Source organism: Aythya ferina (assembly GCF_964211825.1).
Source record: "Aythya ferina genome assembly, chromosome: 35".
NCBI classification, from domain to species: domain Eukaryota; kingdom Metazoa; phylum Chordata; class Aves; order Anseriformes; family Anatidae; genus Aythya; species Aythya ferina.
In genome coordinates, this window is record NC_140332.1 from 374,048 (window position 1) to 401,004 (window position 26,957).

The window sequence follows — 26,957 nt, forward strand, 5'->3', positions numbered from 1 at the left end:
CGTGCACGCTCATATAGAATCGTGCACGCTCAGACACACTCTTGCACACTCGGGGGGGCTTTTGCACACTCGTCCGTGCCCGCTGACCCCCCCCCTCCCCAAATTTCCCCCCCCCCCCAGGCCACCCCTCGTGCCTGCAGTTCACGGTGAACATGACGGCGGCCGTGCGCACCTACCGGTGGCAGTGCATCGAGTGCAAGTCCTGCAGCCTCTGCGGCACCTCCGAGATACGACGTGGGTGACCCCCCCCCGAGAAAAAAACACCCCCAGACCCCCCTCAAAAAAATTACAAACCCCCCTTTTTTAAAAAAAAAACAACCTCCCCCCCCCCCCCAGGACCAGCTGCTTTTCTGCGACGACTGCGACCGGGGGTACCACATGTACTGCCTGAGCCCCCCCCATGGCGGAGCCCCCCGAAGGTAAAAGGGGTGGTTTTTTTTTTTGGGGGGGGTCCCCAAAATGTGGGGGGGTCTTTGTTTAACCCCCCCCTCCCCAAAATTTGTCCCCGCAGGCAGCTGGAGCTGTCACCTCTGCCTGCGGCAGCTGAAGGAGAAGGCGTCAGCCTACATCACCCTCACCTAGGGGGGGGGGGTCCTGGGGGGGGGGGGGGGGGGGGGCAGGTGGATGAACCCCCCCCCCCCCCAACCCCTCCCCCACCGGGCCTGGCCCCCCCCCAAAAAAAAAAACACAAAAAACTGCCATAAAAAGCCATAAAGGAGCCAAGGGGGGGGGGTGGGGGGGGGGGGGGGGAAAAAATGGGGGGGGGGGCGTTGCATGATGTGAAATTTGGGGGGGGGGGGGCACCCCCCCCGCTGCGCCCCCCCCCCCCTCCTCGTGGTTGGTGGGGGGGGTATTTATTTTAATATGGGGGGGGGGGGGGGGGTGGTGTCGTCCCCCCCCCCCCCCAAAAAAAATCGAGCTGCTCCATGTGGTGGGTTTCTGTTGTTCCTGGTGCAAAGAGTGGGGGGGGGGGGGGGGGGAAATTTTTTTTTTGGGGGGGGGGGAGCAGCTGAGGGCCCCCCCCCCACCCAAAAAAAAAAAAATCTGTGCCCCCCCCCTTGCCCCCCCCCCAGAGTCGTGTTGTCGTGGCGCCGTGTGCTTTGAGTGTCTGTGCATTAAACCATGGGCAGAGCCCCCCCGCCTCCGCCTGCTTTCCGAGACCCCCCCCCAAAAAAAAAACCTCCAGGGACCCCCCCCAAAAATTTTCAGACCCCTCCCAAAATTTTCAGACCCCCCCCCAAAAATTTCCAGACCCCCCCAAAATTTTCAGACCCCCCCCAACATTTCCAGACCCCCCCAAAATTTTCAGACCCCCCCCAACATTTCCAGACCCCCCCCAAAATTTCAGACCCCACCCAACATTTTTCAGAACCCCCCCAAAAAAAATTCCAGACCCCCAATATTTCCAGACCCCCCCCCAAAATTTCCAGACCCCCCCCAAAATTTTTAGACCCCCCCAAAAATTTTCAGACCCCCCCCAAAAATTTCCAGACCCCCCCAAAAATTTTCAGACTGCCCCCAATATTTCCAGACCCCCCCCCAAAATTTTCAGACCCCCCCAAAAATTTCCAGACCCCCCCAAAATTTTTAGACCCCCCCCCAACATTTCCAGACCCCCCCCCAAAAATTTTCAGACCCCTCCCAAAATTCCAGACCCCCCCCCAAAATTTTCAGACCCCCCCAAAAATTTCCAGATCCCCCCAAAAAATTTCCAGACCCCCCCAAAAATTTTCAGACCCCCCCCCAAAAATTTTCCAGCCCCCCCAACATTTCCAGACCCCCGAAAAAATTTCCAGACCCCCCCCCAACATTTCCAGACCCCCCCCAACATTTTCAGGACCCCCCCCAAAATTTTCAGACCCCCCCCAAAAATTTCCAGACCCCCCCCAAAAATTTCAGACCCCCCCCAAAAAATTTCCAGACCCCCCCAAATCCCCCAAATTCCCCCCAAATCCCCATAATCCAAGACCCCCCCCCTTAACCCAAGACCCCCAAACCCCCCAAATTCCCCCCAAAACCCCCAAATTCCCCCCAAATTTCCCAGCCCCCCCCCCCAAAAAAAAATATGCCCGGGGTGGGGGGTCCTGCCCCCCCCCCCGAAGGAGCCGGCTTTCTACAAACCTTTTATTTCCTTTTCCAGCCTCTTTTTTACACAAAATGAGCAAAAAAAAACACACCTGGGGGGGGTGGGGGGGGGGGCACAGCGTTTTGGTCCAGATTAGCAAAAATCGCAGGGTTTTTAAGGTGTTTTTTTTTTAATGGGGGGGGGAGGGGGGGAATTAAATAAGATCGGGGGGGTATAAAATAAAATGTACAGGTTCCCATATACACAACGAGGGTTTTTTTTGGGGTGGGGGGGTCCTGGAGTCCGTCCGTGTCCCCCCCCCCCCAAAAAAAAAAATAGAAAATTGAGGGAAAAAACACAAAAAAAAGCTTACAAACGGTCCCATTTATACAAATATAGTGTTTTTTTTTTATAAAGAACATTTACATTTAAACAATTCGGGGGGGATTTTGGGGCGGGGGGGGGGGATTTTTTTTTGGGGTGGGGGGATTTTTTTTTGGGGGGGGGGGGGGGGTCGCTTCCTGAGCCGCTCTCAGCATCGCTTGGTGGCGGAAATAATTTAGGGTTTTTTTTGGGGGAAAAAAAAAGTGCTTGGGAGAATTATTATTTTTTTTTCGGTTCGCACCCCAAAAAAAAAAAAAAATGTTCAAAATAATAAAAAAGCCCCAAAACAACCCAAAAAAAAAAAAAAAGGGGGCCGGGGGGGGGGGAGCCCCTCGCCCCTTATTGCCTTGGAAGCCCCCGGAGGAAACGGGGCTGGAAGACCTAGGGGGGGGGTCCCGGCCCTATAAGGAATGGGGTCGGGCACCCATGGGTGCTCCTGGTCCTATATGGGGGCTCCCGGCCCTATAGGGATGGGGTCGGGCACCCATGGGTGCTCCCAGGACCCTATGGGTGCCCCTGGGGCTCTACAGATGCTACTGGGCCCTATAGGGAAGCTCCTGGCCCTATAGGGAGGCTCCCGGCCCTATAGGGACCCTACCAGGCACATATGGGTGCTCCTGGCCCTATACAGAAGGTGCTGGGCACATATGGCTGCTCGCAGCCCCATAGGGACGCTGCTGGTCCTATATGGATGTTCCTGGTCCCATATAGCTGCTCCTGGCCCTATATAGCTGTTCCCAGTCCCATACAGAAGCTCCTGGTCCCATATAGAAACTCCTGGCCCTATAAAGACGCTCCTGGTCCCATACAGCAGCTCCCGGGCCTGTAGGGTTTCTCCCAGTCCCATGGGGCTCCTCTGGTCCGTATATAGGACCGGTCCCTATATAGTACCACACAGCAGCTCCTGATCCCATACGGACACTCCTGACCCTACAAACCACTCCTGACCCTATAAAGCCACTCCAGCCCTATAACAGCCCTCCTAGCCCCGTAAGGCTACTCCTAACCCCATGAGCCTCCTCCAGTCTGCATATAGGACCGGTCCCTATATAGAACCATACAGCAGCTCTTGGTCCCATACAGCAGCTCCTGATCCTATATGGACACTCCCGACCCTATAAAGCCGTTCCTGACCCTGTAAGGCTGCTTATTGCCCCGTGGGGCTCCTCTGGTCCGTATATAGGACCGGTCCCTGTATATGACCATATAGCAGCTCCTGATCCTATATGGGCACTCCTGACCCTACAAACCACTCCTGACCCTATAAACCACTCCTGACCCTATAAAGCCATTCCAGCCCTATAACAGCCCTCCTAGCCCTGTGGGACCGCTCTTTACCCCGTGAGCCTCCTCCAGTCCGTATATAGGACCGGTCCCTGTATATGACCATATAGCAGCTCCTGATCCTATATGGACACTCCTGACCCTATGAAGCCGTTCCTGACCCTATAAGAGCTTTCCTGGCCCCATAAGGCTACTCCTAACCCCATGAGCCTCCTCCAGTCCGTATATAGGACCGGTTCACGTATATGACCATATAGCAGCTCCTGATCCTATACGGACACTCCTGACCCTACAAACCACTCCTGACCCTATAAAGCCATCCCAGCCCTATAACAGCCCTCCTAGCCCTGTGGGACCGCTCTTTACCCCGTGAGCCTCCTCCAGTCCGCATATAGGACCGGTCCCCGTATAGGACCGTGCCGGGGGGGGGGGGTCGGGCCCCCCCTCAAAGCTCCTTTTTGTCGACGGCCCCAAAAAAGCGGGCGAAGCGCCGCAGCTGCTCGCTGGCCGTCTGCGACTCCTCCTGCAGCCGCTGGTTGTTCTGCCGCAGCGACGCCACCTCCGCCTGCAGCACCACCTTGTCCTGCTTCTCCTGGGGGGGGGGCACGAAAAAAAATTAAGGGGGGGGGTTATAGGGTCCCCCCCCCAAAAAAAGGGGGTGCCCTATAATGTCCCGGTGTTGTCCCAAACCTTTTGGAGGTCGCTGTGGAGCTGCTTGAGCATCGCCTCCAGCTGGAAAACCTTCCCGGGGAGGTCCAGGGGGGGCTCCTCGCTGCTGGGGGGGGGGAGAAAAAAAAAGGAAATGAAATGTTTAAGGGGTAAAAAAAAATAAAAAATAAAAAATTGGGGGGGTAAAAAAAAAATAAAAAAAATTGGGGGGGTAAAAAATAAAAAATAAAATAAAAATTAAAAAAAAATGGGGGGGTAAAAAAAAATTAAAAAAATTGGGGGGGTAAATAAAAAAATTGGGGGGTAAAAAAATAAATTGGGGAGGTAAAAAAAATATTGGGGGGGCAAAAAATATATTTGGGGGGTAAAAAAAATATTTGGGGGGGTAAAAAAAATATTGGGGGGTAAAAAAAATAAATTGGGGGGGTAAAAAAAATATTGGGGGGGGTTATGGGGTTGGGAGCACCCCCCCGGGGGTTTTGGGGACCCCCCCTTAAGGGTTTTTGGGGAACATCCCTGGGTTTAGGACCCCCCCCTCCCAGGGGTTTTAGGATTTCCCCCCCCCAAGTGTTTTGGAACCCCCACCCAGGGGTTTTGGGGACCCTCCCCAGGGTTTTAGGATCCCCCCCCTGGGATTTAGGGTCCCCCCCCGGGGATTTAGGGCGCTCTCCCCCCGGGATTTAGGGCCCCATCCAGGGTTTGGGACCCCCCCCCTGGGATTTTAGGATTCCCCCACTAGGGTTTTAGGATCTCTCCCCAGGGTTTTGGGACCCCCCCCCCCCCAATTTTAGGATCCCTCCCCAGGATTTAGGATCCCCCCCCCCAGGATTTAGGACCCCCCCCGGGATTTTAGGACCCTCCCAGGGTTTTGGGACCCCCACCCTTGTGTTTAGGGCCCCAACTGGGATTTAGGGTCCCCCCCCTGGGTTTTAGGATTCCCCCACTAGGGTTTTAGGACCCCCACCCTCGTGTTTAGGGCCCCCCCTGATTTTAGGATCCCCCCCCAATTTTAGGATCCCCCCCGGCCTTTGGGACCCCCCCCCCAGTTTTAGGATCCCTCCCCAGGATTTAGGATCCCCCCCCCAGGATTTAGGACCACCCCCTGGGATTTAGGGTCCCCCCTGGGATTTAGGGTCCCCCCTGGGATTTAGGACCCCCCCCCATGGATTTAGGGTCCCCCCCCCCGTGGTTTACCTGCAGCGCGGTGCCGGGCGCTCCGCGGGGGCGTTTTGGGGTTCGGGGTCGGCGAGGGAGAAGAGGGAGACGGCGCGCTGCACTGCGGGGGGAGCGGGCAGTGGGGTCGGGACCCCCCCAAAACTATAGGGTGGGGGCTCAAGGGCGGCCATATAGGGTCGGGGGGGGGCTTGGGGGGCTGGGAGATCCCCCTATTGGGGTGGGGGCATGGTTATGGGGCTGGGAGATCCTATATAGGGGTGAGAGCATCGTTATGGGGTTGTAAGATCCCTTATAGGGTCAGGAGTGACCCTATAGGGGTGGGGGCATGGTTATGGGGCTGGGAAATCCTATATAGGGGAAGGAGTGACCCTATAGGGGTGGGAGCATCCTTGTGGGGCTGGGAAATCCCTTATAGGGGAAGGAGTGACCCTATAGGGGTAGGAGCATTGTTATGGGGCTGGGAGATCCCCTATAGGGTCAGGAACATCCCTATGGGGCTGAGAGCTCCCCTATGGGGTCAGGAACATCCCTATGGGGCTGAGAGCTCCCCTATAGGGTCAGGCACCTCCCTATGGGGTTGGGAACATCCTTGTGGGGCTGAGAGCTTCCCTATAGAGGTGGGAGAGTCGTTATAGGGCTGAGCTCCCCTATAGGGTCAGGAACATCCCTATGGGGTCGGGAGCATTGTTACAGGGCTGGGCACCTCCCTATAGGGCTGGCAGCCTCCCTATGGGACTGAGAGCCCCCTTATAGGGTCAGGAACATCCTTGTGGGGTTGAGAGCTCCTTTATAGGGTCAGAAACATCCCTATGGGTCAGGAACATCCCTATGGGGCTGAGAGCTCCGTTATAGGGTCAGGACCATTGTTATGGAGCCGAACACCTCCCTATAGGGCCGGGCGCCTCCCTACAGCCTGTGCAGCCTGCGGGGGCCCCGTGAGGCCTCCCCCCGCCCCCCGCAGCCCCCCGACCCTATAAAAACCCCGTTACCTTCGTAGGCCTTGGCGGCGCTGACCAGGCTGGCCCACTCCAGCCCCGGCCCCGCAGCCGGCAGCGGCATCAGCCCCGGGCCCGGCTCCACGCGGCGCAGCTCCAGGGAAGAGATCGTGCCTGGGGGGGGGAAAAACCCCAAAACGGCCCCAAAATGGAGGGTGAGGGGGAGAGGGGAAAAAAAAAAAAAGGGGGGAGAAAAAAGGGAATAGGGAAAAAAGGAAAACGTGAAAAAGGAAAAAAACGAAAAAAGAGAAAAAAAAAACAAAAAAAAAAACAAAAGAAGAAAAAAAGGAAAAAGGAAAAAAGGAAAAAAAACAAAAAAAAAGGAAAAAAGGAAAAAAGGAAAAAAAATGAAAAAAAAGGAAAAAAAGGAAAAAAAAGGAGAAAAAAACGAAAAAAGGAAAAAAAGGAAAAAATGAAAAAAAGGGAAAAAGGAAAAAAACGGAAAAAGGAAAAAAGGGAAAAAATGGAAAAAGGAAAAAAAATGAAAAAAGGAAAAAAAGGAAAAAAAAATTAAAAAAAAGGAAAAAAAAAGGAAAAAACCAAAAAAACAGGAAAGGAGGAAAAAAAGGAAAAAATGGGGGGAAAAGGGGGGAAAAAAGGGGGAAAGGGGAAAAAAGGGGGGAAAAAGGGGAAGAAAAAAGGGGAAAAAAGGTGAGAAAAACAGAAAAAATGGAAAAAAGTGGGAAAAAATGGGAAAAAAGTGGGAAAATGAAAAAAAAGGGGGAAGGGGGGGAAGGGGAAAGAAAGGGGGAAAGGGAAAAAAGGGGGGAAATAGGGGAAAAGGGGAAAAAGGGGGATAAAGGGAAAAAGGAAAAGAGAAAGGAAAAAAGGGGAAAAAAAGGAAAAAAGGGGAAAAAGGAAAAAAGGGGAAGGAAAAAAGGGGGAAAAAAGGAAAAATGGGGAAAAGGGGAAAAAAAGGGGAAAACAAGGGGGAAAAAAGGAAAAAAAATGGGGAAAAAAGGGGAAAAAAGGGGGGAAAAAGGAAAAAAAGGGGAAAAAGGGGAAAAACCCCAAACTTACATTTTTTCTCGGGGAGGCTGCCCGGGTGCTGCCGGCGGCCGGGGAGGGTGCAGGAGGGGAAGGTGGCGGCCGAGGGGGGGTCGGGGGCGGCGGCCCCCTCCCGCCGCCCCCCGCAGAGGCTCTCATCCGACAGCGTCCTCTGCAACCCCTTGGGGGGCGACTTTTTGGGGCGAAAAACGGCGATTTTAGGTTTTTGCGCTTTTTTTCGTCATTTTTAAAGATTTTTTAATTTTTTTTTTTTTAATTTTTTTTTGGGGGGGTCGCTCACCGTGTCCCGCTCGGGTTCGGGGCCGGCGCTGTCCATCAGGATGAGTTTTTTGAGGTCGGCCTCCACGGTGGATTTGTAGGGTTTGCGGGGGGAGCGCAGGTCCCGCAGCGACGCCCGCAGCCGCGGCTGCCCGAAAACGTTCTTGGTGCCCGCGTCCACCTGCCTGCAATGGGGTTTTTTTTTTGGGGTCAGACCCCAAAAAGGGACCCCCGGGGGGGGGTTTAGGGGGTGGACGAAGCTCTTTGGGGGGTTTAGGGGGGATTTAGGGGGGACTTATGGGATGTATGAGGCTCTCGGGGGATTTACGGGGGATTTAAGGGGTGCACAAAGCTCTTGGGGGATTTATGGGGTGGGATTTTTGGGGTGCATGAAGCTCTTTGGGGGATTTATGGGGGATTTATGGGGTGTATGAAGCTCTTTGGGGGGGCTATGGGGTATTTATGGGGTATTTATGGGGTGCACGAAGCTCTTGGGGGATTTTTGGGGTGCAGAAAGCTCTTTGGGGGATTTATGGGATGGGATTTAGGGGTTCACGAAGCTCTTGGGGGATTTATGGGGTGGGATTTAAGGGGTGTATGAAGCTCTTTGGGGGATTTATGGGGGATTTAGGGGGTGCACAAAGCTCTTTGGGGGGTTTATGGGGTAGGATTTAGGGGGTACACGAAGCTCTTGGGGGATTTAGGGGGTGTATGAAGCTTTTTGGGGGGTTTATGGGGGATTTATGGGGTGCATGAAGCTCTTTGGGGGATTTATGGGGGATTTATGGGGTGCATGAAGCTCTTGGGGGATTTATGGGGTGGGATTTAAGGGGTGTATGAAGCTCTTTGGGGGATTTAGGGGATGGGATTTTTGGGGTGCATGAAGCTCTTTGGGGGATTTAGGGGTTATTTATGGGGTGTACGAATCTCTTGGGTATTTATGGGGGATTTAGGGGGTGTATGAGGCTCTTGGGGGATTTATGGGGTGGGATTTTTGGGGTGCACAAAGCCCTTTCACCACTTTGAACCCCAAAACCGAATCACCCACCCCCCCGCACCCCCCCCAAACCCCTCCTAAAACCTGTAGGGTCCCAGCTGAGCCCCCCCCGTGGGGTCCCCCCTTACTTTTTGGGGTCGGGGAAGGCTGTGGGGCGGGCGGGGGGGTCGTCGCCCCGTTTCCAGCCGGGTTTGGTCCTGCCGGGCTGCTTGGAGAAAAAGGATTTGGGGACGGAGGCGGAGAGCTGGAAGGAGCCGGGGGGGCGGGGGGGCTCCGCGGGGCCTTTGGGACCCCCCCGGGAGCTGCAGGAAAAAAAAAAAATAATAAAAAAAAAAATTAATTAAATTAAAATTAAATTAAAATTAAAATTAAATTAAAATTAAAATTAAATTAAAATTAAAATTAAATTAAAATTAAAATTTTTAAAAATAAAAAATTAATAAAATAAAAAATACATAAAAAATAAAAATAAATTTAAATTGAATTAAAATTTAAAAAATAATAATAAAATAAAAAATAAATTAAAAATAAAATAAATTAAAATTAAATTAAAATTAAAATTTTTAAGAATAAAAAATTAATAAAATAAAAAATAAATTAAATAAAAAATAAATAAAAAATAAAAATAAATTAAAATTGAATTAAAATTAAAAAAATAATAATAAAATAAAAAATAAAATAAATTAAAATTAAAATTATTATTTTTAAAAAAATAATAAAATAAAAAAAATAAAAAAGAAAGTTAAAATTAAATTAAAATTAAAAAAATAAATTAATAAAATAAAAAATAAATAGAAAAGTTAAAGTTAAATTAAATTAAAATTTAAAAAATTAAAAAAATTAATAAAGTAAAAAATAAAGAAAGTTAAAATTAAATTAAATTAAAATTAATAAAATAAAATAAAATAAAATAAAATAAAATAAAATAAAATAAAATAAAATAAAATAAAATAAAATAAAATAAGGGGGGGGTCAAAGGGGGTCGGGGGGTCAAAGGGGGATTTGGGGGGGTCAAAGGGGGGGGGTCAAAGGGGGTCAGGGGGTCAAAGGGGATTTGGGGGGGTCAAGGGGGGTTCAGGGGGGTCAAAAGGGATTTGGGGGGGGGTCAAAGAGGGTTGGGGGGGGTCAAAAGGAATTTGGGGGGGGTCTGGGGGGGGGTCTCATTACCTGGCTTGCTTGAAGGGGTCGGGGCTGGCGGCGGGGGGGGGCGGCAAGCAGCCCCTGGGCCGCTGGTAGCCCTTGGCGGGGGGGGGCTCCTCCTCCCCGTACCCTTTGGGGATTTTTTCCCTCTGGGGGGGGGCAGCCGGCCGGGAAGATTTGGGGGCGTAGAGGGGGGCGTCGATGCCGCTGTCGCTGGAAGCCCCCCCCCCGCCGCCCCCACCCCCACCCCCTTTGGAGATTTGGGGGTCGGGGTCGGGGGGGTCGGGGGGGTCGGGGGGGTCGAACCAGCGCTCGTCGTGGCTGCTGCTGGAGGCGTTGCTGGAGAGGGTGTTGCTGCTCGAGTGGCTGGAGTAGGGGGCTTCGGGCTGGGGGGGGGGACACAAAAAGTGAGGGGGGGGCTCCTAGACCCCCCCCCCAGTCCTAAAAAAGGGCTTGGAGGGGGTGAAAAGGAGCCCTGGGGGGGCTTAGGGGGTGAAAAAATGGGGTTGGGGGGGTAAAAGGAAGATTGGGGGGGGGTTGAGGGCATAAAAAGGGGTTGGGGGGGGGGGAGATGAAGATGGGGGGGTCTTAGAGCCCCCCCACAAGAGGGTTGGGGGTTGTAAAATGAAGCTGGGGGGTCCCAGAGCCCCCCCCCAAGGGACTGGGGGTGCCCCAAAATTAAATTTGGGGTCCAAGAGCCCCCCCTCAAAGGACTGGGGGTGCCCCAAAATTAAATTTGGGGTCCCAGAGCCCCCCCCAAGGGACTGAGGGTGCCCCAAAATTAAATCTGGGGTCCAAGAGCCCCCCCAAAGGACTGGGGGTGCCCCAAAATTAAATTTGGGGTCCCAGAGCCCCCCCCAAGGGACTGAGGGTGCCCCAAAATTAAATCTGGGGTCCAAGAGCCCCCCCAAAGGACTGGGGGTGCCTCAAAATTAGATTTGGGGTCCCAGAGCCCCCCTTAAAATCAAGCTTTGGGGTCCCAGAGCCCCTCCCAAAAAGCTTAGGGTGCCCCGAAATGAAACTGGGGGGGTCCCAGAGCCCCCCCCCAAGTCCCCAAGGCACTGGGGGGGTACCCCAGCCCCCCAGGGTGACGGCCCCTCACCTTTGGGTGCCGGCTGGGCGAGTCCTTGCCCGTGGCCTCCTGCCTGCTGGCCCGCTTGCCCCCCAGCCTGGACGGGGCGGGCACGTGCCACAGCGGCTCTGCAACGAGTCCCAAAACCCCCCCCCCCGGCGTCACCAAAATGGGGGGGGGGGCACCGGGGCCACCTCCCCCCCAGCCCGGGACCCTCGTCCCCAAAATATTTGGGGGCGGTTCTGGTCCCAGCCCAGTTGGATTTTGCCCCCCCAGGTTGGGTTTTGCCCCCCCAGTTTGGGTTTTGTGCCCCCCAGGATGAGTTTTGCCCCCCCAGGTTGGGTTTTGTGCCCCCTCCTGATGGGTTTTGCCCCCCCCGGTTGGGTTTTGCCCCCCCAAGCCAAATTTTGCACACCCCAAGCTGGGTTTTGCCCCCCTGGGATGGCTTTTGAGCCCCCCCGGCATGGGTTTTGTCCCCCCAGGTTGGGTTTTGCCCCCCCCAGGAGGGGTTTTGTGCCCCCTGGGATGGGTTTTGCCCCCCCAGGTTGGGTTTTGCACACCCCAGGTTGGGTTTTTCCCCCCCCCAGGAGGGGTCTTGCGCCCCCCGGGATGGGTTTTGTCCCCCCAGGTTGGATTTTTGCACCCCCAAGCCAGGTTTTGCGCCCCCCAGGAGGGGTTTTTGCCCCCCCTGGGTTGAGTTTTGCACCCCCAAGCCGGGTTTTGTGCCCCCCGGGATGGGTTTTACCCCCCCAGGTTGGGTTTTGTGCCCCCCCAGGATGGGTTCTGCCCCCCCCCGGTTGTGTTTTGCGCCCCCCAGGTTGGGTTTTGACACCCCAGGATGGGTTTTGTGCCCCCCGGGATGGGTTTTGTCCCACCAGGTTGGGTTTTGCCCCCCCCAGGAGGGGTTTTGCACCCCCTGGGTTGAGTTTTGCACCCCCAAGCCGGGTTTTGTGCCCCCTCCTGATGGGTTTTTCCCCCCCCAGGTTGTGTTTTGCCCCCCAGGATGGGTTTTACCCCCCCAGGTTGGGTTTTACCCCCCCAAGCTGGGTTTTGCGCCCCTGAGCCAAATTTTGCGCACCCCAAGCTGGGTTTTTTCCCCCCTGGGTTGGGTTTTGCGCCCCCCAGGATGGGTTTTCCTGCCTTTGCCCCCCCCAAAAACACTTTTCTCACCGGGTTTGTGCCTCTCCATGGTGCTCTCGTGGCTGCTGAGCCCCCCCGAGGACGAATCACCGCTGGAGGGGACATCGTGGCCACCGTGGGGCTCGAAGGGCAGCAGCGCCCGCTGCGGGGCCGCGTACCTAAGGGGGACAACGAGAGGAGTTTGGGGCTTTTCTCCTCGTTTTGGGGCCATCCCGTAAAAGGGAAAAAGCGGTGATTTTTTATTTTTTTTTTTTAAGGGGGGGCGCGGAGCCTACAAACCTTTCCGGAGAGGGTTTATAGCGAGCGTAGGTGGCGGTGGCAGGCGCCGAGAAGCTCCCCGAGGGTTGCCGGTAAGGCTGCGACCTCTCGGCTCCGACCGGCGTCGAGGCATTGGGGTGGGGGCTTTCGGGGAAGCTGACGGGTCTGGGGTATCGGGGCGAGGAGAAAAAGGGGGGTCACGGCACCCCCAAAACGCCCCCCAAAAGCCCCAAAGCTTCCCCCCCCCCCCCCCAAAATCCCTCGTCCTCACCTCTTGGCGTGCGGGGGCTGCACCTCGCGGTAGGACACCGGGGGCTGTTTGGTGGCCCTGCTGCCACCGAGGGGTTGCCCGTGGCCAGCGGTGGCCGGGGGGGGGGCGTTGTGGGACGCGGGGCCGCTCCACTGCCACCCCGAGCTGCTGCGGTAAGGGGGTCGCCCGCTGTCGGCTTCGCCTTTGGGTTCGGAGCTGCTCAGCTCCACCGATTCGGCCCAGCCCCTAAAAGGACATCAGGATTTGGGGATTTGGGGACGGGGACGACCCCCCCCTTGAAGATCCCGGCCCCTTTGGTTGTTGAGCGACACCCAAAATTGCCCCCGTCCCCGAAATTCTGCAGGGATGGGGGATTGAGGGGGGCTAGCCTCCAAATCCTGTCATTAAACCAGCCTTAATTGCTCTAATTAGGGTTTGTAAGGATGGAGGGGATGGGAACGGGGTCCCTGATGGCAATTCTGTCTCCGTGCACACCTCGGAGACCCCGGTTTGCCCCAGGGGCTGAGCCCCAAAATGTCCCAGGGAGCCCCCAAAAACACCCCAGGGAGCAGAGTCCCCCAAAAGTGCCCCTGGGGAGCAGAGCCCTAAAAGTGCCCTGGAAGCTGAGGCCCCAAAAACGCCCTGAGGAGCTGAGCCCCCAAAAAGTGCCTTGGGGGAGCTGAGCCCCAAAAATCACCCTGGAAGCTGAGGCCCCAAAAATGCCCTGGGGAGCCCGGCCCCAAAAAACACCGTGGTGGGAACCCAGCCCCAAAAACACCCCGGGTAGCTAAGCCCCAAAAAATGCCTTGGAGGAGCTGAGCCCCAAAAATCACCCTGGAAGCTGAGGCCCCAAAAATGCTCCTGGGAGCCCGGCCCCAAAAAACACCCCGGTGGGAACCCAGCCCCAAAAAACACCTCGGTGGGAACCCACCCCAAAAAAACACCCTGGTGGGAACCCACCCCAAAAAAACACCCTGGTGGGAACCCAGCCCCAAAAACGCCCCGGGTAGCTAAGCCCCAAAAAATGCCTTGGGGGAGCTGAGCCCCAAAAATCACCCTGAAAGCCGAGGCCCCAAAAATGCCCTGGGGGAGCCCGGCCCCAAAAGCGCCCTGGAGGATCCCAGCCCCAAAAAAACACCCTGGTGGGAACCTGGCCCCAAAAAAACACCCCGGTGGGAACCCAGCCCCAAAAACGCCCCGGGTAGCTAAGCCCCAGAAAATGCCTTGGGGGAGCTGAGCCCCAAAAATCACCCTGAAAGCCGAGGCCCCAAAAACGCCCTGGGGAGCCCGGCCCCAAAAAACACCCCGGTGGGAACCCAGCCCCAAAAAAACACCCCGGTGGGAACCCAGCCCCCGGGGGTAGCTAAGCCCCAAAAAGTGCCTTGGGGGAGCTGAGCCCCAAAAATCACCCTGGAAACTGAGGCCCCAAAAATGCTCCTGGGAGCCCGGCCCCAAAAAACTCCTTGGGAGAGCTGAGCCCCCAAAAAGTGCCCCGGGGAGCTGAGCCCCAAAAAACACCCTGGTGGGAACCCAGCCCCAAAAAAACACCCTGGTGGGAACCGAGCCCCAAAAAACACCCCGGTGGGAACCCGGCCCCGAATTTCTCCAGCAGCAAAACCCCAAAAAGCCGTAACGAGGAGCGGGATGGGGGGTTCACCTGCGCGGCGCCCCGTCCTCGTGGGGCGGGACGATGACCACCTTGACGGTGACGGAGGTGCGCAGGAGGTCGATCATCTGCTCGTGGCTGAGGGTCACCACGGCCACCTTGCAGATCTCCACCAGGCGGCTGCCCTGCCGCAGCCCGGCCTGCCAGGCGAAGCCGTAATCCTCCACCTCGGCCACCGTGCCGTCGTATTTGACGTGGAAACCCAGCTGGCCCAGCCCGTTGCGCCTCAAGGTCATGTCCACCGTCTCGCAGCCCGCCGTCGTCACCTGCAAGAAGGGCACGGCCACTCGTCGCCGTTGACGCGCGCCGAAAGGAACCCAACTCAACCCAACTCAACTCAACCCAACTCAACTCAACCCAACTCAACTCAACCCAACTCAACCCAACTCAACCCAACTCAAGCCAACCCAACTCAAGCCAACCCAACTCAACCCAACCCAACCCAACTCAACTCAACCCAACTCAACCCAACCCAACTCAACCCGGCTCAACCCAACCCAACTCAACTCAACCCAACTCAACCCAACCCAACTCAACCCGGCTCAACCCAACCCAACTCAACTCAACCCAACCCAACCCAACCCAACCCAACCCAACTCAACTCAACCCAACCGAACCAACCTCAACCCAACTCAACCCAACCGAACCCAACTCAACCCAACCGAACCCAACTCAACCCAACCGAACCCAACTCAACCCAACCGAACCCAACTCAACCCAACCGAACCCAACTCAACCCAACCGAACCCAACTCAACCCAACCGAACCCAACTCAACCCAACCGAACCCAACTCAACCCAAATTTCCTCCTCCATGAGGATGGAAGAGCTCCACGGCCCCAGATCTCCTCCTCCACGAGGATGGAAGAGCTCCACAGCCCCAAATTTCCTCCTCCATGAGGACAAGGGATCTCCATGACCCCAAATTTCCTCCTCCATGAGGACAAGGGAGCTCCACGGCCCCAGATCTCCTCCTCCATGAGGACGAGGGATCTCCACGACCCGAAATTTCCTCCTCCATGAGGACAAGGGAGCTTCATGACCCCAAATTTCCTCCTCCATGAGGACGAGGGATCTCCATGACCCCAAATTTCCTCCTCCATGAGGATGGAAGAGCTCCACGGCCCCAAATCTCCTCCTCCACGGGGATGGAAGAGCTCCACGGCCCCAAATCTCCTCCTCCACGAGGATGGAGGAGCTCCACGACCCCAAGACGCTCACCTTCAACCTCTGCACGATCTCCTTGACGTCCTCGGGGCCGCCCTCGGCCGCCCGGATGAAGATGTGGTCGCCGCGGCCGTAGAAGATCTTGAGGGTGGAGGCGTCGGCGGTCCAGCCGATGACGTCCCCGCAGAAGCAGTTGAAGACCACCTCCTTGGCGGCCAGGTCGAGCAGCACCACGAACTCGTTGGAGATGCCCAAGGCGCAGGAGATCTCGGCCCCGCGGGCGAAATCCTGAGCGGAGACGCGCCAGGCGATGGCCCCGGCGCTGTGCTGCTCGGCGCCCGCCCGGGCTTTGGTCTTCTCCTTTTTTTTGGAGGCCAAGGAGATGAGGTTGAACTTCCCGGCCGAATCGATGGGCGTGTTGGTGACGCAGTTCTCGGCCAGGTCCTTGAGGTACTCCTGCCGCGTGCGGGTGGCCATGGTGTGGAATTTGTCCGACTTGTGGGCGGCGTTCTCCGCGTTGATCACCTTGGCCAGCAAGAAGTCTCGGAAGACGTCGGACTTGCGGAAGGTGACGCCGTTGGGGATGGGGGGGCCGAAGGGGGGCACGTCTTTGGACCTGGTCACGGCCACGCTTGGGGGAGGCGAAGCAGAAAATTAATTACGGGTCCTCGGGGCACTTTGAGGAAGAAGGAGTAGGGGGAGAAACATCTCGGAGGGGAGAAAACGCCCCCAAAATTTGACCCCAAAGCGCGGTGGGGGGGATTTGGAGGGTGAAATGGGGTTATCCGGGGGGGGCTCACCTATAGCAGACATTATCGGTGCAAGGGCTGTGGGCTCGGACGATGATGAAGACGTGCTGGAAGTGCGATCGGACGTTTTGGGGGGTGAAGGGCAGGGCGCCGGGCTCCTGGAAGATGATGGTGACGATGTCGTTGCCGATGTGCCTCTTCCTCAGCAGCTGGCGAGGGGGGAGAAGAAGCCAAAAAAAAATAAAAAAGGGGGGGTGTATGAGGGACAGAAGGACAAACGGATGAGGTGTGGAGCCTTGGAGGGGTTTTGGGGTACCTGCTGCCGGTTGTTGGGGGTGTAGGGCAGCATGGTGGAGACGTGGAACATGATCTCGTAGTCCTGGTAGGTGGTGTAGAGCGAGTGGGTGCCCGTCGAGTCGGCTGCGGGGGGGGGAAAACAGGCAGTCAAGGATTTGGGCGGCCCCAAATCTGTAATCGAAGCCCCAAATTTTGAGGAGGACCCCAAAAAATCCGTCCCCGTTGCTCACTTTTGGTGTCCAGCTGCGCGGCGTACTTGCTGAAGGCTTTGAGGCAAACTTTCTCCCCCAGCAGCGAGAGGAACTCCTCGAAGGCCGGCCCCGCGTCCTCGTTGTTGTACATCTCCTCCTCCGAGCTCTGCCCGGCTTTGCAGTACAGGATGCCCACCTTGTGCCGCCGGCAGAGCTGCGGGGAGGGGGTCAGCACCCCAAAAAGGGGGCCACGTATCCCCCCCTCCCACCCCAACCCCACGGATCGTCAAGCCAAGAAGGCGACCAAGAGATTTAGGGTCAAAAACGCACAAATCACCACCAGTTGCCGCGGCACCACCGTGATGGGGGCCACCACCGGGGGATATTTGTCACCGGGACCCCCTCGCCCGCCCCCCCGAGACCCCCAGATCCCGCTCACCCCTTGCTCGTCGAGCTTGAGGAGCTGCTCGGTGACTTTTGGGGTGCTCATGGCCAGGCGCAGGCAGTGGATGTTGAGCTCGGGGACGACGTACTCCAGGGCGTCCTTCAACGGGAGCCCCCGCACCGTGCCGTGCTTGGTGGCGGTGGGGGTGGCGTCCTCCAGGATGGAGCCGCGGAGGGTGGTGAGCTTTACGGGGTGAAAAAGGGGGTGGGTGAGCCGGGGGGGGGCGCACGGGGAGGGGAGGGGAGAGGGGTGGGGATGGGCGCAGGGTGGGGGTGATGATGGGATGGGGATGGGGGTGATGGGGTGGGGATGGAGGCAAGGTGGGGGTGATAATGGGGTGATGATGGGGGTGATGGGATGGGGATGAGGTCGGGATGATAATGGGATGATGGGATGGGGATGGAGCCAAGGTGGGGACAATAGGATGGTGACGGATTCAAGGTGAGGATGATGATGGGGATGGACCCAAGGTGGGGACAATAATGGGATGATGGGATGGGGATGATGGGATAGGGATGGACCCAAGGTGGGGGTGATAATGGGGTGATGATGGGGGTGATGGGATCGGGACAAGAGGATGAGAAGGATGGGATGGGGATGGGTCCAAGATGGGGATGATACTGGGATGATGATGGGAGTGATGGGATGGGGATGGATCCAAGGTGGGGACGATAATGGGATGATGATGGAATGGATCCCAGGTGGAGATGATGATGAGAAGGATGGGATGGGGATGGATCTGAGGTGAGGATGATGATGGGGATGATGGGATGGGGATGGATCCAAGGTGGGGATGATGATAAGGATGGGATGGGGACGGATCTGAGGTGAGGACGATGATGGGGACAATGGGATGGGGACAGATTTGAGGTGAGGATGATGATGGGGATGATAGGATTGGGACGGATCCGAGGTGGGGACAACAGGATGGGGATGAACCCAAGGTGGGGATGACGATTAGGACAACGGGACGGGGACAGATGCGAGGTGGGGACAATGATGAGGATGATGGCAATGGGATGGATCCAAGGTGAGGATGATGATGGGACAAGGAAGGTCTCAAGAACAACGGGGACAGGCCCAAGAGGGGAACGATGAGGATGACGATGGACCTGAGATGGGGACAACGGTGAACGAGACCCCAAGATGGGGTCAGTGATGATGGGATGGGGACGGATCCGGGATAGGAACAACGGGGACAACGATGGTGATGATGGGATGGGGAAGGACCAGAGAAGGGGATGATGATGGTGGCGAGCAGGATGGGGACAGCCCCAAAATGGGGATGGGGGGGACAATGATAACAGGATGGGGACGGACCCACAAGTGTGCCCCACTCCCAGCCCCTTTAGGAACTGGTTTTAAGGCACCCAAGGGGGCGAAGAGCGCGCCAACGCACCTCACTGGTCCGGAAGATGATCCTGTACTGGTACTGGGGGCCGTGCTCCTTGTGGTCCTCCAGCTTCTCCCTCTTGATGCTGACGGCCACGGGGCCCAGCTTCTCGTCCACCCCGAAGTAGTTGGAGTGCTCTGCAAGCAAACGGGGACGAAGGAGGTGTAGGGACAGACGGCTTGTGGGACCTTCCACCCCACCCAGTCCCACCAGACCTCCCAGTTCCACGCCATCCCCGTTCCCATTCCCACAAACGGGACGGAAGGCGCGGCGATGCACCCCAAACCCTTCAAAAAAAAGGCTTTGGGGTGGTCTCGAAGCCCCCCGAGCACCTCCACGTCACCACCCCACAACGTTTCGGCGCCGCCGCGTGCCCACCTTTGCCGTGGAAATGGTCCCGGTAGTAGCGGGCGCCGAGGTCCACGTGCTCGACGCTGTAGTGCTTGAGCCTGTTGGGGTTCCTCTGCAGCTCCTTGGGCACCTCCAGCACCGAAATGCCGGCGTTGGTGGGCCGGGCGTCGAGGCTGGGCTCCGGGAACCCCCCGTCACCCACGGGACCGCCGCCGGCCGAGCCCCCCGAAGCCCTGGAGAAGCTGACGTTGCGCTCGCCCCCGCCGCCGATCTCGTTGCGGAAATGGGGGCAGCTGAGCAGGAGCTCGTTGCTGGTGTTATCCCCGACGTCGTGCTCCAGGTTCTCCTTGCCGTTCAGGTCCTCGGTGCTGGCCAAGGCCGGATCCGGCCCGCCGGGCCGCGCGCTGGCCGCCGAAGCCGCCGAGGCTCCCGTGGTGGTGTTTCGGCGCTGGGCCACCACGGCGCGGTTGGCGGCCACGGCGTTGAGGTCGAAGAGCATGCTCTGCACGTCGTAGTGGGCGAAGCTCCGCCGGCAAACCCACGCCTTGCCCGGCTCCGCCGCTCTCCCCTCCTCACCGCCGCCTCCGTCCCCTTCGTTTCGGCCGCTCCGCAGCTTCCTGAAGATGGATTCGCCCCCGGCGTCGCCCTTGGGCCCTTTCCTCCGCGTTTTCTCCTTGGGCTGCGCCGCCGGCTCGTCCCGCGGCGCCACCGGAGACGGTCCCGGGGGGGTCTCCGAAGAAAGCGTGACCCCCCCCGAGCTTTTTCCGCCGCTGCGGAACTCGTTGAGCATGGCGAAGAAGCTCTGCTCCGAGATGCCCTGCACGTCGATGGACGAGGTGCTGCCGTACTCGCGGAACAAACCCCCGGCCCCCGCCAGCTTGGCCCCCCGCGCCTCCGCCGCCTCCTCGGGGTCGCACTCGCTCAGCGTCACCTCGCTGCTGCTGCGGTGCCGCAGGGGGACCAGGGGACGGCCGCAAGAACGGGGCCACCCCTCCTGGAACTCCACGTCCTTGGAGCGCCGCCGGGCCAAGCGGTGCAGGGCTTTGAGCCCCGAAACGCCGCCGCCACCGCCGCCGCCACCGCCGCCGCCGCCACCCAAGGGTGGCTGCTGCCCACCGGGGCCGCCCCGCGGGGTCGCCGCCGCCGCCGCCGCTTCCCGGCCCCCTTCTCGGCTCGGGCTGGCGGCCGCGGGTTCTCTTTTTGGGGGCCAGTCGGCGATGCGGGCGCGCACCCCCATTTTGGGGAGCACCGGCGGCACCGGCCGGGGGGCGCCGGGTTCGGAGGCGCCGTTTCCATTCTGCGCCCAAAACGCCGGGTCGGTGGCGGCGCCGGCGCCGTCGTCGTGCCGGGGCGGGCGGTGGGCGCTCATCGTCCGGCGAGGGGTGGCGTGGCCGCGGGGGGGGGGCTCATGGTTGCCACGCCGGGGGCCGGCGAGCGGCCGGCGAAGCCCGGGGGTGGCCGTGCCCGGCGCGCCGTTGCCCCATGGCTCTGCCCACCGCGCTCACGCCGGCGCCCGCCGGCGCTTCTGCCCGGCCATCCTGCCAAGGAGAAGGAGAAAAGAGGTCAGAGGGATTTTGGGGGGGTTATTTGGGGGGGTTCACCCATTTATCTGCATTTTGGGGTCCTCCCAAAGTCACCGAGCAGCCCCTAAAACCGTCCCCAACCGCACGCACCGGGGTTTTGGTTTCGAGGGGGGTTTTGGCTCGCCAAAAATCGCCCCCCGGCAAACCAAATCCCTTCGGCACCCCAAAAAGGGGGGTCTGGGGACCCCAAAAAAGCCCCCCCCCCGTGGGATGGGGACGGACAGACGAGTCCTAATCTGTCTGCGTCCCCTCCAGGCTGCCCCGTCGGGCGCGCAGCTCGTTAATCCCCGCTAATTACCCCGCCAGCCGGCATCTGGCGAGCAGGGGGGGGTGTTAAATCAATACCTGAGAGCATTAATTAAACGCAGACGGGGAGGGCTAACGAGCCTCTCCGAGGAGCAGCCCCGACCGGAGTGAGGATTTACCAAAAATCGGGAATTAAGCTCTTGGTGCAGCCCTCCTTTACCAAAACCCACGGATTTGCCCCCAAAATTAAAAAAAAGACGCGAAACACCGGTGCTGGGGGGAAAAAACACCAATTTGGGTACCCAGTTTTTGTTTTTTTTACCCTCCTTTCTCAGCCTCTTGCCAGCTCCCCCCCCTAGGCCGAGCACGTCCCAGAAGATTTTTTTCGGTGATGAATTTGGGGTGGAACGACTCAGAATTGGCTAAAAGCACCCCCAGGGCATCTCGTGAAGCTCTGCTGACCCCCGGGGGGGGGGACAAAACCCCGGGGATTTCGGCCCCAAAGTCTCATCCCCAAACCTCGGGGCCCCGTTGCCGCGCTGGCGGCGACGAATTCCCAAATCCCGGCGTTTTTTTGGGGGGAAAAACCCCAATACAGTGACTTTGAGGACGTGTTCGGAGCCTCCTGCCCTTAAATTAGCGATTAATGAAAGGTGCTGAGGGATTAACGAGGCGGTTCCACGCCTTTCCCTGCCGCCTTTTGGGGCTTTAAGGCTCAAATTTCCCAACCCCGGCGCTAATCCGGGGGAGGCGCGGCAGCCGAGCGCGCCCCGGGGGCGAAACCCCAAAATCCGCCCCAAAATCCGCCCCAAAATCGCTCGGATTCGCCCCAAAATCGCTCCGCCTCGCAGCTCACGCGTCGTCCCCTTCCGAGCAATCCCTGGTGGGGACTGAACCCCGCGGAAAATGACCGGATTTAGGGATTTCAACCCAAACGGGCCCTTACCTCGGTGGGTTCGGGACCACTTCACGCCGATTTTTCAGCCCAAATCCCCGTTTTTCTCCCCAAAACGGGCAGCGGGGATGCAGGCAAACAGCGAGCACCCACCCCGCTGGGCTGCTCTAATCTCCCTCTCGAAATAATCTGCTCTAATCCCCCGAAGACGAGCAGGGAAGGCCCCGCGCTCCCGGAGAGCTGCTTTAACCAAAACGGCGAGATCTGGCCCCAAAATCGCCCCGCTGGCTGGGCAACGCCGAATCCCTCAGCTCGCGAGCCAAAAACGCCGAGCTCGACCCCAAAAAAAACCACCACGTAAACACAACCAGCGCTGTTATTGTAGGTCCTACTCTATTCTCTCCGTCTCCAGATGGAGAAATGGGGGGAATTAACTCATTCCCGGCGCGGCCGGGCGGAAAAATTGATTTTTTTTCCGCTTTCTGCCCTCGGATCCGGGGCGGATTTGGGGCCGGGCGCTCCCCGGGGGCAAAGGGCAGAGGAACGCCCGCGGCCGGCACCGCGCGGGGTCAGGGTCCGGCGCCGCGTCCCCAGGGATTTCCTCGTGGGATGGGGAGAATTTGATCACCCAGAGCGAAAAAAAATACTAATTTTAACCATTTTAGCCATATTTTTTGATTTTAAACCATTTAGCTGGCTCCTGAAGCCAAAAATATAATGTTTTTTTTTTTTAATTTTAGCCGTAATTTTTAGTTTTAGCCATTTTAGCCGGAGCCTTACAGCACCGAGGAGGATGATCCCAATGCCCAGTGTGACTTTTGGGGTAAAAATGCCAGGAAAAGGGTTCAAACACCCCACTATGGTCCTGTATTTAGGGTCACCGTCATGCACGGGTGAGAAATGCCCCAAAATTTTGGGGGGAAGCAGGCAATTCCTGGTGCCGCATCCCTGTGGGATTTCCTTGTGCACCAGCGAGAATTTGATCACCCAGAGTGAAAAAAAATAATAATTTTAACCATTTTAGCCATAATTTTTAATTTTAACAATTTTAGCTGGCTCTCAAAGCCAAAAATATGTTATATTTTTTAAAATTTTAGCCATAATTTTTAATTTTAGTCATGGGAGCCTCGCGGCACCGAGGAGCCGATCCAGAGAGCGGGATGACCCCGACACCCCGTGTGATTTTTGGGGTAAAAACGCCAGGAAAAGGGCTCAAACGCCACGCGTGGCTGCGAAACGCCCCCAAAATTTTGGGGGGAAACGGGGCGGTTTCTGCTTTATCTCGGGGCCTATTTACCGAGCTGGGTTTTCCGAGCCGCACGCCCCAAAGCACCCGGAGCTGCCGCGAGGGGGGAAGGGCGAGGTTTTTTAATTATTAACCACGGCTTTTGATAAATTGCGCTACAATTTCTGGCGTTTTTCCCCCCGTGGCCACGGCTTTAACCCTGCCTTAGCCTGGAATCGGGGGGGAAAAAAAACAGGCATCGGGGAAAATTTCCCCTTAAAAATGCCGATTTAAGGCACGGCTCCTGGTTTTGCTGAGCCTCACGTTGTAGATTCTATCATCCAGTGCTCATTTTGGGTGAAAACAGCCCAAAAAACGGATCGGGAGAGCACTCAGCACACCACAAGTGCCTCGTGCCCTATTTCATGCTTTTTTCCCCCCAAAATCAACCCAAATTTTGGGATGCCAGGCAAAAACACCTGCTTCAAGCAGGGGCTGAGTTCCGCGTTTCCTGAAAATTGGTCCTAAATGGGTAAAAGGCAGGAAACGAACCCAAAACGTCCCCGGCCGGCTGTGGGAGGGGAAATTAGTGGAGCAATTAGCTAAGAGGTTCACAACTTTGTGCCTAATTAGGGGTGGTTAACGCCAAATAATCCCCATTACCGGGCGATGAGATCGTCATTAATTGGTTTTAGTGTAAAAGGAGGGGAAAAAGGGAAAAAAAGAGGGAAAAAAAGGGAAAAAAATACAATAGCGAAAGGAGCTGATCCTGTTTTGGGTCACAATTCACAAAATCTCGAGATATTCCCCCAAAATCACCGACCTTACCGCGGGGATGCGCTGGGGGGGTCCGACAGCAGCCCCCGATCGGGGTCAGCGGGGTCCAGGATCACGGGGCGGCTCTGGATTTGGGGCAAAAAGCAGAGAAATCCATTAAATGGGTGTAGAGGGGGGGGAGCAGGCTCGGAGCGACGCAATTAACCTGCTTTGATTAATTAAAAGCGGGGTCTTTACCTCGTCAGCCTTAATTAGGACCTCGGGGCGGCGGCGGGGAGATTTGGGGGGCCCGGAAAAAGAAAAAAAACACCCCAAAATGGGTGAGAATCGGAGGTTTTTAATGGTAATGAAGCTGCTCACGGCAGGCGGAGCGGGCTGAGCCCGGCAAGCCCCGACCTGCAGGGCGGGCGCTGCCCCAAAAAAAAAAAAAAAAACAACAAAAAAAACCACAAAAACAACCCCCCAAAAATACCCAAAAGAACAAAAGGGAGGTTTTTCTCCCCAAAAAAATCGGCAGCAGAAGAAGCAGCAGCCTCGTTGTTGGGTAAAATAAAGGGAAATCGGGGTTTTTGCTGGTAAATCCAAGAGTTTGAGGGGTGCTGCCCCCCCCCCCCAGATCCTAAATTGGAAGATATCAAAACTGAAGATCCCAAATTTGAGGATTTTTCCCCCAAAAAAAGCCCCTCGGGTTGCACGGCGGGGGGAGCGGAGCCCGGCGGCGGATCCTAATTAACAGCGGCTCGTTAGCGAACGGCTCTTTGGTGCCTGCACAAATAGGTCAGGACAAGTTTGGCGACGGGATTTAATTAAGAAAATAAAAAAAGGGGGGGGGGAAGAAGGAAAATATGCCGGGGGGGGGGGGCTGGGAAGGGCCGAAAATAAAATCTTATTTTTTTTTCCGTGAAATGGGGAAAAAAAGCCAAAAAATAAATGAAATCTGGGTGAATTGGGGGGTGGGGGTGCACCCCCCCCCCCAAAATAAAAATAATCCTGGCTCCTATTTAAAAAGGGAAGAAATTCCCGGGGGGGTTTCGCTTCCGCACGCACGCCCCCGGCCGGATTTTGGGGGGAGTTTGGTTGGTTTTGGGTCATTTTTGCCCCCCCTTTTCCCACTTAATTCTTTAAGGGAAATGTTTCAGCATCGCTCCGGCCGCCGGCGAGCTTCTAAAATTGGAGGTTTTGGGGGAAAAAATGGTGAAATTTGGGAAAATAACCCCTCAGGGGGGTGGGGGGGGCTCACCCCAATGAAAAAAACAAGGGGGGGGGGGGGGAAGCCCCCACCCACACCCCCTAAACCCCAATCCCACAGCCCCATTCATTCCCCAGCACCCCAATTTGACCCAATTCCGCCCCAATTTCAGCTGTTACACCCCAAAAACCGCCTCGGACCCCCCCCCTTTTAAAATTTGCACAAAAAAGTGGGGCTTTTTGCCCCAAAAGACAACCAAAATCCCCAAATCCTGCTTCTAATGGGGTCATTATTACGGGTTACCTCCCAGCAGGGAGTTCTGGAGGCCCGAAAAATTAAAGAAATGGTTAAAAATGGGGGCTGGGGGGGGTGAGGGGGGGGCACATTGGGGTAACGAGGGGCAGGAGGCAGCCTGCCATCAGCGCTGGGTGGGTTTTTGTTTAAAAAAGGGGAAAAACGAGCAAAAAACTATTAAAAATATTAAAAAATAAGGGTTGGATGAATGGATGCTCGTCTGATTTTATTTTTTTTGGGAGGGGGGGTTAAGGGGGTGCCCCCACCCCCAAAATATCCCAGGGGAGGGGGAAGGGGTGGGGACCCTGTTATTAAGGGGGGATTCCCCTGTTTTTTTTTGGGGGGGGGGGTGGAAAGCAAGAGTTGTACCCCAAAAATTAAGGGGGGGGCAGCACCCCACATTGGTGCCCCCCACCCAAAAAAGAAAAGAGGGGGGGGGGGCACAGGGAAGCAAGGCCTCGTTTTGCCCCCCCTGACAACAAAAAAGGAGAGGGGGGGGGCTGTGGGGCCCCCAAAAACACTTCAGAGCCCCCCCCAAAAACCTCAGGGCCCCCAAATCACATCAGGGCCCCCCCCAAACCGTGCCAGACCCCCCCAAAACCCCTCAGAGCCCCCCCCAAGCACCTCAGGGACCCCCCCATCCTCCTCAACCCCCCCCTAAAACCCACAATTCCCCCCCAAAACCCACACTTTCCCCCCTAAAAGCCACAATTTCCCCTCAAAAAATCACAATTTTCCCCCAAAATCCCCCCAGGACCCCCAAATTTCCCCCCCCCCCCCCCCCAAAACCACGTCATTCCCCCCGCGGCCCGGGCCCCAACTCCTGCGGGGCACCAGCACCGCCCCCTCCCCACCCCGCGCGGGGGCCGCTGGGAGTTGTAGTCCTCGCCCCCCTCCCCCCCTCATCCGCCGCTAGGCCCGCGCCGCCGCCCGCGGACTACAAATCCCAGCAGCGCCCCCCCCGCAGCCCGCCGGGAGGAGGAAGCGGGGAGCCGGGGCTACCGGGACCCCCCCCCGCCGTGCCCTCCCACCCTCCCCGCTCCCCAAAAACGGCCCGAGGCCGCTCGGGAAAAGCAACCGGGGCGCGAGCGGCGGCAGCGCCCCCCTCCCCGCCCGTCTCCCCCGAGCCCCTCGGGGGAGACTGAGGCGGCGCGGGGAGGGGCGGGGGGGGTCTCTCACCAGGCGGCGGCGGCGCGAGCGCACGGGCCAATGGGGGGCGGCGGCGGCGGCGCGAGGACGCCGCGGAGCCGGCGCGCGGAGACTGAAGGGAGGGGAGCGCACGCCGAGGGGGCGGGGCTACGGGGAGGGGGCGGGGTTAACAAAGGGGGCGGGGCCAGCGCGGCGCGCCACCAGGGGGAGTGGGGGGGGCGGTCTTAAAGGGGCAGGAGCCCCGCGTGGGTCCTGTCGCGTGTCCCCAGCCCTGTCCCAGTCCCGTGTCTGGTTCTTGTCCCCTGGCCCCATTCCTGGCCCTTGTCCCCATCCCTGTCCCCTATCCCAGTCTCCTGGCCCCATCCCAGTCCCGTGTCTCTTATCCCAGTCCCCATCCTGTCCCTCGTCCCCATCCCACATCCATTATCCCAGTTTCATGTCCCAATCCCAGTCCCTTGTCCCAGTCTCATCCCAATCCCACATCCCTGTCCCCATCCCAGACTCTTGTCCCCATCCCTTGTCCCTACACCCACCCCTTGTCCCAGTCTCCCGTCCCCATCCCACATCCCAGTCCCCATCCTGTCCCTTGTCCCCATCCCTGTCCCTTATCCCAGTCCCTTGTCCCAGTCTCATCCCAATCCCACA

General features: G+C 57.3%; 1 protein-coding gene across 5 annotated transcripts; it reads right to left on the reverse strand.

Moving 5' to 3' along the window:
• Window positions 1–2,449: 2,449 nt before the first annotated feature.
• Window positions 2,450–26,446, reverse strand: SIPA1L3 (signal induced proliferation associated 1 like 3). 5 transcript variants are annotated; one of them, XM_084502040.1, is made up of 22 exons: window positions 26,343–26,446; window positions 23,732–23,805; window positions 18,982–20,492; window positions 18,610–18,740; window positions 17,205–17,393; window positions 16,805–16,979; window positions 16,594–16,697; window positions 16,329–16,486; window positions 15,583–16,159; window positions 14,354–14,628; window positions 12,718–12,942; window positions 12,468–12,611; window positions 12,219–12,346; window positions 11,079–11,176; window positions 10,004–10,362; window positions 8,965–9,138; window positions 7,862–8,024; window positions 7,594–7,753; window positions 6,568–6,687; window positions 5,597–5,678; window positions 4,424–4,508; window positions 2,450–4,325 (listed from the first exon to the last, which is right to left on the reverse strand). In XM_084502040.1, exons 3-22 carry the CDS (start codon window positions 20,321–20,323, stop codon window positions 4,179–4,181), a joined length of 4,836 nt encoding a protein of 1,611 aa, XP_084358166.1. In that variant the 5' UTR covers window positions 20,324–20,492; window positions 23,732–23,805; window positions 26,343–26,446; the 3' UTR covers window positions 2,450–4,178. The 5 variants fall into 5 exon arrangements, with proteins under 5 accessions (XP_084358166.1, XP_084358168.1, XP_084358164.1 ...); XM_084502042.1 differs by having other exon boundaries at window positions 4,424–4,505; window positions 23,727–23,805; XM_084502038.1 differs by having other exon boundaries at window positions 23,727–23,805.
• Between the last annotated feature and the right edge of the window lie 511 nt (window positions 26,447–26,957).

Coding starts and splice junctions, on each gene's coding strand:
- SIPA1L3 (XM_084502040.1), bottom strand. CDS start 20,323: ATGAGCGCCCACCGCCCGCCCCGGCACGACGACGGCGCCGGCGCCGCC. Junction 18,741..18,981: donor GGACCATTTCCACGGCAAAG/GTGGGCACGCGG, acceptor GTTTGCTTGCAG/AGCACTCCAACTACTTCGGG. Junction 11,177..12,218: donor CATGGAGAGGCACAAACCCG/GTGAGAAAAGTG, acceptor GACTCGTTGCAG/AGCCGCTGTGGCACGTGCCC.